The sequence below is a fragment of the Takifugu flavidus genome, chromosome 3 (genome assembly GCF_003711565.1).
Source record: "Takifugu flavidus isolate HTHZ2018 chromosome 3, ASM371156v2, whole genome shotgun sequence".
In the NCBI taxonomy this organism is placed as follows: Eukaryota; Metazoa; Chordata; class Actinopteri; order Tetraodontiformes; family Tetraodontidae; genus Takifugu; species Takifugu flavidus.
The window spans coordinates 6,313,508-6,323,257 of record NC_079522.1 but is presented as its reverse complement, the minus strand read 5'-3'; the positions used below and the strand labels follow the sequence as shown (position 1 = coordinate 6,323,257).

Genomic DNA, 9,750 nt, shown 5'->3' with positions numbered 1-9,750 from the left:
ATTTATTTAAAATAGGACTAAATTTTTAGAGGTTTATTATCTCTGCTATGGTTATGACAGCTGGCATCTGTCTGCCTGTTAGCCAAATAACTCAAAGTTAACTGATTTTAATTAAATTTTCAGGAACTGTTTATTATGAACTGGGAAAAGCTGATAAAATGTTGGTGGTGTTCCAAATTCTGAAGGGGCTTTGACATTTCAAGCATCAAACCAAGAAGCTTTGATCATAAAGCAACCTTATGTTATGTCACCTAGAATTATCTGACAATATGAGTCCAAATGATCTGAGTGGCTTGTTTTTAATTCAAACAACCCCTATCCCCTATTAAAGGAGGACAAGTCAGACCTCTCTCCATGTGCCTCCATTCTCTATAGTCTATAATCTTCAGTCTCGGTGATCTTTTCACCAAGGCTAAGCTCTAGGTTTCAAGGACAGATCCATTACAGGCCGCTGGTTAAACGATTTTCTTACTTTTCCTGTGCAAGGTGCAAATTTTAAAATGCATGTGGTCTATGTCAGTGGCGCGACTGCTCACGCTTGTCCTCCAGCAGGAAGTGGCGTAATATTTGCGCCGGAAACATTGCGTCATCATTAGGCGTCCCGGAGCTTCTGAGTGGCGACAGGACGATTTTTTTTCCTTCACTCGACGCAGGTCGCTAATTCTGTCAAAATTCTCACTTAAACAAAAAAAATACCTGGCATTTGACTGCGTTCGTGGGGTAAGACGACGGCTGAAGTAACATTTGTAACATTTCCTTCATGTAACGTGTTTGTTTCATCAAAGGCAGATTTTCTCTGCTGCATTTAAGTAACACAGCATGAACCTTGATGGAACAGTTATTTATACTTGTGTTAGTCGAGATTTGTGTGCCATCTTGAAATTGCTCACAATACAACAGTGTTTGCTGTGTTGTCCCATGTTCAAGTTTATATCACTTGTTTGTGTGTAGTTATGTTATTAGCTGCTGTAAGTGCTGCTATTTCATCTTCCCTTAACATCAATAAACTAATGGTCAAATAAGATCACAACTAAGATAATGCTTTTGTTCTTGGAAATAATCCTCATTGTTACTCAAATCAAACATGTATTAAAATGGACTGAAGGGCTTTATGCACCTGCGTCGACATTAGAAAACTTGGTCAAGAATTCTGTGGGAATAAAAAACACATCTGCTCTCTGTCTTTGTAGGTATATCTTTAGTGCATCTGGTTGCCATGGCATCTCCAGGGAGACAAGGGGCAGCTGGAGGAGGGAGCTCAGGGGGGGCCTTGTCCACCAGAGGAGGCAGCGGTGCCAGGAGAATGAAATGGGCTCTGGAACTGAGCTTGGGAAATACCAGGTAAACATTAAAACTGCATCCATAACATGCTTCGCCTATCATTGTCAAGAGCTCTTTTTTTTTGCTGGAAACATGGTCCCGTAGTCCACAGTGTTGATGGTATTACAGAAAGTGTCTCCATGAGGAGATAATCATAGAAAATGAAGAGTAAGATTCCTCTTTTGTGTTGCCTCTCTGCTGCAGGAGTCGAGGCGAACGCCAGGGCGGTCAGGGAGATGTCGTTTATCCCATCGGTTATTCAGAGAAGCCTGTGCCTGACACCAGCATCCAGGAGACTGATAAGAACCTGGTGGAGAAGGTAAGCAGCCAAGAGTCAGTTCTCTTTTTTTTTTCCATTTCAATTTTAGAAGAATCATTAGAATCAGAATTAGATGTCTTTATTTTACAGCGCTGTTGGGACGTGGCTCTCGGGCCCCTGAAGCAGATCCCAATGAACCTCTTCATCATGTACATGTCGGGCAACACAATCTCCATCTTCCCCATCATGATGGTCTGCATGATGGCCTGGAGACCCATACAGGCTCTCATGTCAATGTCTGCCAGTGGGTATCTAGTATCAACACCGTTTTGAGTCGTTACAGTGACCCATGACCCATCGCGCCATTCATTCCATTCATTCCTTCTGTTGTCAGCCTTTAAACTGTTGGAGAGTTCCAGTCAGCAGTGGCTTCAGGGCCTTGTCTACCTGATCGGTAACCTCCTGGGCTCAGCACTGGCCATCTACAAATGTCAGTCGATGGGGTTACTCCCGACGCACTCATCTGATTGGCTGGCCTTCATAGAACCACCTCAGGTAAAGGATTTGTCATTTCGGTCCGCAGAGATTGTGTTGTATATTTGAGTTGCCTTCCAAAATATATATTTTAAAAAAAATTCTATTTGAAACTAATTTCTGTTCAATCATTAGTGAAGTTGAAATATGACTGCAATGACACTTGGATCAATAGCTTCAGCTGTTAAACTCAATATTCCCGTTTATTTCTCTCAACAGAGGCTGGAGATCCTGGGTGGAGGGATGGTCTTGTGAAGAGGTTGGAACATGTTGATTAAAGCGTTGTTTTCATACATTCACTCAGCCTGAATACGTCTTCAACAACCTCCAGCAGTCGACAACTGCAGTGGTGGCTACAACATCAAAGACGTGTTTTGAGGATTATCTCCACCCCCCCTAGGTTTTTGGTTAATTTCCACACTAGTTTTTTCTTTCATTCCAGGCTCTGGAGTCACCGAATGATCTAAACAGGAGTGTGTCTTTGCTCGCATTGCAGCCATATTTTCTTCTTCTATTCCACCTTTATTTTTGGTTCTCACTCTACTAAATATGTGTCGATTAAGTCTTCTCCCAACAAATGCTAACCGGTTTTAATTTATAGAACTGTTTATTTATACTGATTTTCTCTTTAAAGATGTTCTATAAAATAAATCTTTATTGACTGAATAAATTCAATGTCTTCAGTTCTATAAACAGGCTCTTAAATTTGTTTGAACTATTCTGGCCAAATGTCCAGCAGCCCGTCATGAACAGAATGAGGTAAAACAGCTTTAAACAATGGTGATTCATACCAGACGTCAAGTGTAAACAGCCTGACACAATTTGCTCCAAACATATCTGCAGGGAGCTTCCATGCATACTTTTATAAGTGCATGGGTGTGTCAGCACCTCAAGAAGTATAAAAGCAGTCATTTGGAACAACTAGGAACCTGAAAGTGTATAAAAAACATGTGAAAGGCTGAGCCTGGTTATAAACTTTTAGAATTTTTACTTTTGGAAATATTTTAGGATACAAGAATTGTTTTCAATTTATTATAGCAGGCTGGAGGAGCCCTTTACAGATTTAAGGGGTGTAATAAACTCTTGTGCTCAGAAACTTTCATGGGATCCAACTTAAGATGCACCAGAAGAGATAAATTTCATGAATTCATCTTTGGAACGTGGATAACTGTTGGTAGAGATAAGTCTGGTGGTTTTGGGATTCTCTGGAAGGACTTTTTGCCTTTCATCTTCCAAAAATCAAAGCCATGAGGTTTGATCATAACGCATGCTACTATTTTTAGTGTTTTTGTAATTAAGTGGTTTTAGGTTGTTGGTTGAGTATAGCAGCAACCTTGTAAGTAGACTTGGCATTATTATTGTGAAATAAAGAAATATATTCATCAAACGTTTTTTAAGGCTTCCAAACGCCCATAAATCTTTATTGCTATCAGTAATATTCCATAAATAAACTGCAGATAATTAATTATTGGTTGTCATGGGGGGGGAAAGCAGTAAGTGAATTGTGCAATTCAGCCTAACAGGACAACAGATTTTAGCGGGACCGGTCTGACTCGCCTGACCCAGCGTTGAGTTGCGGTGGGCGTGGCCAGCACGGTGTGAGGGGGCGTGGCAGGTGAAGCGGGGGTAGAAGAGAAGCCGACTGTCTCGGTTAAAACATCGAATTTCGTCGCACGGGGCAGCGGCTGGTCCGCACGAGGAGCCTCGCGTTTTTAGCTGTTGTATTTTTTTTTTTTAATTAGCGCCCGGCACTTTTTTTTTTAAAGCTATCATTTATCTGATAAAAGAAAAAAAATACTGTTCTCATCTTTTTTCCCCATTAGTTTTAGAACTTTATTAAAGTCATTAGGTGATTGTCCGGTTTTCTTCCGTCGCCATGGGGAGCCACAACGGGCTCTCGTGCACGCACGAGTATCCACATCCTTTTGTCCACGAGCTGAAGATGACAAGATTTCAGAGGACCAAGGTAACTGAACTTTTAAAGTTTAAAGAACCCAACACATTTTTATGTTTCTAGCAAAAACAGATACAGTAAGTTGAATGTGGCTTGAAAAAGGTCACGCCTGAAAGTAATTTGTCACTAATTAACTTCATATTAGCTTTGCTGTTGAAATTACCATTGGCTTCTGTCAAACCAAACAACACAAGCTGGTTTTATTGCTGCTCCATTTTAAAGTAATGTTACATTTATTGTTGCCAATCAACATGAAATGCAACGAGTCTCGTTCACGTTGCAATTGACTCACCAGATTGATCCCGTTTCTTTTTAAACGATTTTTATTGAATTGTTATTTTTAACCCTTCTGAGAGAGAGGTCATTTTCAGTCACCATCTTGGCCCTTAAGCAAACAGACTTGTCATAAACCTTTTTTTATGCTGTGACGCAAAAGATGATGGATGGTGGCATAAATCACATAACATGGACATTCCAGTTGATAAGAACCTTTTATTTATTTTACATCGCATTTACACAAATGGTTCAGACTGATGGACTTTGTCTCAATATGTGATGACTGAAAAGGAGCAGTTCCCTCCCAGCTGCCTTAACCCTCACCTCATCCCTCTCAGGGCATCATCCTGGGCAGCATTCTCTTCCCTCTTCGCATCGCCATGGCATCTCTCTTCTTCCTCATCTCGTGGCCTCTCGCTCGGCTCCGACTGGCCGGCCTGTCTGAAGAGGAATGCTCTCGGCCGGTGACAGGCTGGAGGCGCTGGCTCTTACATCCCATCATCTGGCTGCTCAGCCGGGCTGTCTTTTTCTCTATGGGCTTCCTGTGGGTCAGGGTGAAGGGTCGGCGGGCGGACCTGAAGGAGGCGCCGGTTCTGGTGGTGGCCCCTCACAGCAGCTTTCTGGACATGTTGGTTCTGTGTCCAACCCAGCTGGCAACGGTGGTGTCCCGGTCAGAGAACACCAAACTGCCTGTGATTGGAGGTAAGGGGCTGTGACTGAGCTCATCAGGGTCCAAATTGCGTTAAACCCATTATGTGCAAGGCTGTTTGGATAAATCTCAGTATTTGAGTTGGAAAATAATCCGTGAGTCACTCCCGTGACTTCTGATCTACTTTGTCCAACCTTTTGGTTTCCAGCTTTGCTGGAGTTCAACCAGTCGGTTCTTGTGAGTAGAAAAGATCCAGAGTCGAGGAAGAAGGCGGTCGCCCAGCTCAACGAGAGGCTGACCTCTCAGGGCTACTGGCCTCAGGTTAGAGAAGCTCTATTTGTTTGGGTCTCCTGGCGGTTTGAGAAGAATAAACATTTCAGCACTCATTCTTGTTGTTGTCCAGATGCTGATGTTTCCAGAGGGAACGACCACCAATGGCAGAGCGCTGATCAAGTTCAAGCCTGGTGAGTTGTCTATTCAGGGATGACTCGGCGCGTACTGACTCCCGAACACTGTTGGAATGACTGGCGTGAGATGACCAGGCTGTGATCGCTGAACGTTTCCTGCTTTCAGGTGCCTTTCTCGCCGGGGTCCCGGTCCAGCCGGTTCTGCTGCGTTACCCCAACAAGCTGGTGAGTGAAACCAAAACCGATACGAGGCCCAACACCAGCACGGGTCGCATAGCTCCAGAGGCGTGGCCGACAAACGCGCCTTTGTTCGTCAGCGCAACCGTAGTTTCCACAACCTTTTTTGTCACTCTTTTATTGTGCGGCGTCGCCTCATTGTCACGCCTCATTACCTCAGAGGGACGGATCCATTCACAGTCTTGGTTATTTACACTTCGGAACCCGAATTACAGAAACCTGCCTGTGTTAAGACACCTCTGGGGTGAAATTCCAATTAAGCATCGTTGGTTCCTTTGTTTGAAGGCCCCTTTTGTTCTGACACGCGTGTTCTGGGCCCTGCCCACAGATCAATGTGTACACAACATTCCTGTTTTTATTGCTCCATAGATGCCTTACTGAACTGCCTTCTTGTTTGCACAACGGCTCCTGTAAAAGTGACTTTCGCCTGGTGTCATAAATGCATTTTCTCTTTGCAGGATTGCGTTCGCTGGACATACAAAGGAACGACCTGGTGAGTAAACCGTCGGGTATCGGAGGTATATCAGACATGAAGCTCTGGCATGGTTAAAGGACACCAGTGTTGTGTCCCAAAATGATCTCGGAAGAATCAGATCAGCCACTTTTCCCACATTTGCATTCTCACACATGCAGCCAATGACTAGAAAGGGACGTCAGCTCTCAAGCTCAGACGTTTTGAGTGTCGGGTGGGACCAGGGTGGAGTAAACGTCCGTTCTCAAACCCATGTCGCACCTCTCATGTCTCTTCTCCAGCTTGTAATCTTGTGTAAATATCTTAGCTGGCTGTTTTACAGCATTTGAATTCTTGTGCACCTGTCGCCACGCACCCACCCACTGCTCCAGTCCTCGGCTGTAGTCACGCATGTGGCCGTGCCACAAAAGCTCTGGATTATTTTCTTAATGTTAGAAACTGAAAGTCTTTTTTGTTTTTTACATGGAATCTTATCTGTATCCAACAGGCTGGAGGTGCTTTGGCACACGGCTTCACAGCTGTACACCAACATGACGATAGAGGTTAGTTAACCAGTGTTTTAAAGCTCTAAAGTTATTTTTGTGACTCTCTTTTAACTTTTGATGTGAACTGCAGTTCCTGCCAGTTTACAGCCCCTCCCTGGAGGAGAAGAAAGACCCTAACCTGTATGCCGACAATGTTCAGAAACTGATGGCCAGGTAAGAAGCTGTTTTTAGAGATGTGTAGTAGCCGGCGTTCGCCAGTAGATGGTAGTAAATATCTTCTAATTTGATGAGGAACGAGGACTCTTTTGATATGATTTGTAATATCCTGCTTGGTTTCAGGGCTCTTGGAGTCCCAGCTACAGATTATGTGATGGAGGGCCGGATTCCCGTCCATAAACTGGGTGGTCTGTCTCTCCCGCTGGATTCACCTGCCAGGGAAACTCTCTCGCTGTTGCGCAAAAATGGGTGAGAGTTTATATCTTGGCTAGTTTCTCAGCTCCACCTGCTCCCTCCATTCCTCATGGTCCTCTCCTCATTCAGCCTGGGAGCAGCCGAGGTGGAAGCAGCACTCAGGAGAATGATTGACAGGTGTCAGTCGGGGTCTGTCAAGGCCTGCGCGGAGGATCTCGTCTCCATTCTGGGGCTGACGGACAAACGGGCAGCTGTCACAATCTGCAGCCTTTACTCTGAGGCAGGATTTTCTTTTTTTCCTGTGAATTTGTGCTCATGTCACAAGGTTTATTTCACATTTTCTTCCCTCCAGGATGAAAATGTGGACCTCAGACACGTCTATTTCAGCGTCGCTGCCCTGTCAGGATTTGTCAGCTTCAAATCTCTACTTCACACAGCTTTTACTGTGAGGCTCTTCCCTTCATGCAAGTCTTTTTTTTTTAGGTTTGTTTCCACAGTAAATCTTCCATGTTGAATTTGTTTCATCAGTGCTTTGATAAAGAAGGCCATGGCAGTTTGAGTGCAGGGGATCTCTCCAACCTCATGGGAGCGCTGCTGGGCGTTCCTCAGCACAAAGTTGAGGAGCTTTATGCCGAGGCCTCAAATCACGGCTGCCTCACCGAAGGTGAGCTGTGGTTTATTATAGTGTTTTATTTCAGTCATTACTGTTGGGTTAACATCTGCTCTGCTCACATCAGAACATCTGCTACGAGTGCTGACCAGCCACCCGACCTATCAGAGAGTTCTGAATGAGTACCTGCATCCAGATGAGACCGGATCTCTGCTGGCCAACGGAGAAGCTGTAAACAACAACAGCAACACTCACAATAGCAATGGATCACTCCAGTACAAAAAATTGCAATAGCACTTTTTTTTCTTTTTTTTCTTTGGGACTTGAAATCCCAACGGGGCAGATGTGGAATAATATTTTTTGGATGTAAATGTACTTTTAATGTGTTAATTTAGTGTAATATAACTTGATACACCAAAGATTGTGATGAGCCTGCTTTGATGTTTACAACGTGCCATTTTAAATGTCATATGAAGCCATAATGTGTATTATTTATAGACTTTTCTTTTTTAAAGGAAGTATGTCAAAATAAACGTATGCACAGTTTATTTTACCTGTATTTTTAAAGCTTGATTTGTTATTAAACTGTAAAATCAAGGAGGTGGTGTGGATTTGTCTCATTCAACAAGTGAATCTCTTTGGTGACCATGTCTGATAATCTGCCACTGACAGAGGTGGCAGATTTTTGACTACAATATAGGCCCGACCGATTCAAATGGGTTTTTATAATTTATTCAACTCTGAGACAGGAATCTTTTAAGATTATTCCTGTAATTTGGGACTCTTTAAGATGTAATACAGAGACCATTTAAAGAGGGTGGCCCTGGTTCTTTAAAGATCAAGGAAGAAACCCTTGGGGTTATTTGATCACCAGGTTGGCTTCCATCCTGTTGTTGCTGGGGGTAGATACTACAACTCCCAGAAACGATCGCGGCTGGGCAACATTTGCCGGATATCCGCATTCTCGAGCAGAACGAGGACGAGAAGCTTCGCAGCACGTGTGGAATTTGTGCAGCTGATTGCCAATATAATTCAAGCTTTTGGATACATCCGTTTATATTTCGAAGATTTACATCAAGTTTTTGTCAAGATGTTTCTGCAGTATTACCTGAATGAGGCCGGGGATAGAGTCTACACGTTGAAGGTATCTTGTTTACATCTTACTAGCTCATGTAGCTTGGATGAACTTGCCTTTTTCGGCGTTTAAATGGAAGCCAAATACACACGCACTTGGTAAACCACGTTTACCAAATAACAAAACGTAAACGTGGCGGATGTAGTTTAATGGCATGAGGGTAAAATTGAATAAATAAAGTGCAAAATTGTGCAGCTATGGAAGTCGCTGCCGCCGGAAGCTAAGGTGTAAAGTGGTTCCCCAGCATTGACGTAAATTGAGCTCTTTTCTTCGCTTCTTTGTCACCGACAGAAACTCTGTCCAGTTGGACAGCCAACCAGCTCTGCCCACCCGGCCCGGTTCTCCCCCGATGATAAGTTCTCCCGACACAGGGTGACGTTGAAGAAACGCTTCGGTCTTCTTCTGACCCAGCAGCCAAAGCCGATTCTGTGAGAGAGGAGCAACGAAATGGGTGGAGAAATGCAAAGAACTGCTAAAACTAAAAAAGAAGTGCAACCCGGTCCCGTCACGAATCCCACCGATCACCCCTTTTTATGTACAGTAATCCGCTGACATTCATTACTGTCATCGTTGTTATTTTTGTTTTTATTTTTAAATAAATTTTCAGTTCAATATTTGTTTTATTAAATCAACCAATGTTTCGTATTTGACCCCAAATGTGTTTACAGTTAGTTAACAGTACTTTAGCAAAGGTCATATGCAATGTTGAAAGATATTTTTGTTAAAGTGGAAGTCATACAAACACGCCCGAGTCTGATATTTATTGGCAATACATTGTATTTAACATTCCAAAACATTTATTCTAAACACTACTTTGAATCTACCGAAGGGGAAGTTTCATACTGATTAAATGAACCTGTAAAAAACATTAAATCAGAATTATTGCTTACAGTGTTATTTATTTTTAATAACTAAGTTTTATTTAAATCCGATATTGCCATTCGTCGCACAAGCTTTTGAAAACGTTGGACTACAATTTCCAGTCATACTAGAGTACTGCG

At 43.1% G+C, this 9,750-nt stretch overlaps 2 protein-coding genes across 3 annotated transcripts; both read left to right on the top strand.

Moving 5' to 3' along the window:
- Positions 1 to 564: 564 nt before the first annotated feature.
- On the top strand, positions 565 to 3,504 carry emc4 (ER membrane protein complex subunit 4). Its single transcript, XM_057028393.1, has 6 exons — positions 565 to 720; positions 1,191 to 1,341; positions 1,525 to 1,639; positions 1,730 to 1,883; positions 1,974 to 2,134; positions 2,333 to 3,504. Exons 2-6 carry the CDS (start codon positions 1,217 to 1,219, stop codon positions 2,366 to 2,368), a joined length of 591 nt encoding a protein of 196 aa, XP_056884373.1. The 5' UTR covers positions 565 to 720; positions 1,191 to 1,216; the 3' UTR covers positions 2,369 to 3,504.
- A 263-nt stretch (positions 3,505 to 3,767) lies between these two features.
- On the top strand, positions 3,768 to 8,211 carry lpcat4 (lysophosphatidylcholine acyltransferase 4). 2 transcript variants are annotated; one of them, XM_057028346.1, is made up of 13 exons: positions 3,768 to 4,079; positions 4,682 to 5,045; positions 5,201 to 5,313; positions 5,396 to 5,456; positions 5,566 to 5,624; positions 6,095 to 6,129; positions 6,596 to 6,650; positions 6,724 to 6,806; positions 6,933 to 7,058; positions 7,134 to 7,284; positions 7,357 to 7,449; positions 7,533 to 7,668; positions 7,742 to 8,211. In XM_057028346.1, the coding sequence occupies exons 1-13, from the start codon at positions 3,990 to 3,992 to the stop codon at positions 7,906 to 7,908; spliced, it is 1,533 nt and encodes a 510-aa protein (XP_056884326.1). In that variant the 5' UTR covers positions 3,768 to 3,989; the 3' UTR covers positions 7,909 to 8,211. The 2 variants fall into 2 exon arrangements, with proteins under 2 accessions (XP_056884326.1, XP_056884325.1); XM_057028345.1 differs by having other exon boundaries at positions 7,134 to 7,449.
- Positions 8,212 to 9,750: the final 1,539 nt, after the last annotated feature.

Coding starts and splice junctions, on each gene's coding strand:
- lpcat4 (XM_057028345.1), top strand. CDS start 3,990: ATGGGGAGCCACAACGGGCTCTCGTGCACGCACGAGTATCCACATCCT. Junction 6,651..6,723: donor ACACCAACATGACGATAGAG/GTTAGTTAACCA, acceptor TGTGAACTGCAG/TTCCTGCCAGTTTACAGCCC. Junction 6,807..6,932: donor GTTCAGAAACTGATGGCCAG/GTAAGAAGCTGT, acceptor GCTTGGTTTCAG/GGCTCTTGGAGTCCCAGCTA.
- emc4 (XM_057028393.1), top strand. CDS start 1,217: ATGGCATCTCCAGGGAGACAAGGGGCAGCTGGAGGAGGGAGCTCAGGG. Junction 1,342..1,524: donor CTGAGCTTGGGAAATACCAG/GTAAACATTAAA, acceptor TCTCTGCTGCAG/GAGTCGAGGCGAACGCCAGG. Junction 1,884..1,973: donor TCTCATGTCAATGTCTGCCA/GTGGGTATCTAG, acceptor TTCTGTTGTCAG/CCTTTAAACTGTTGGAGAGT.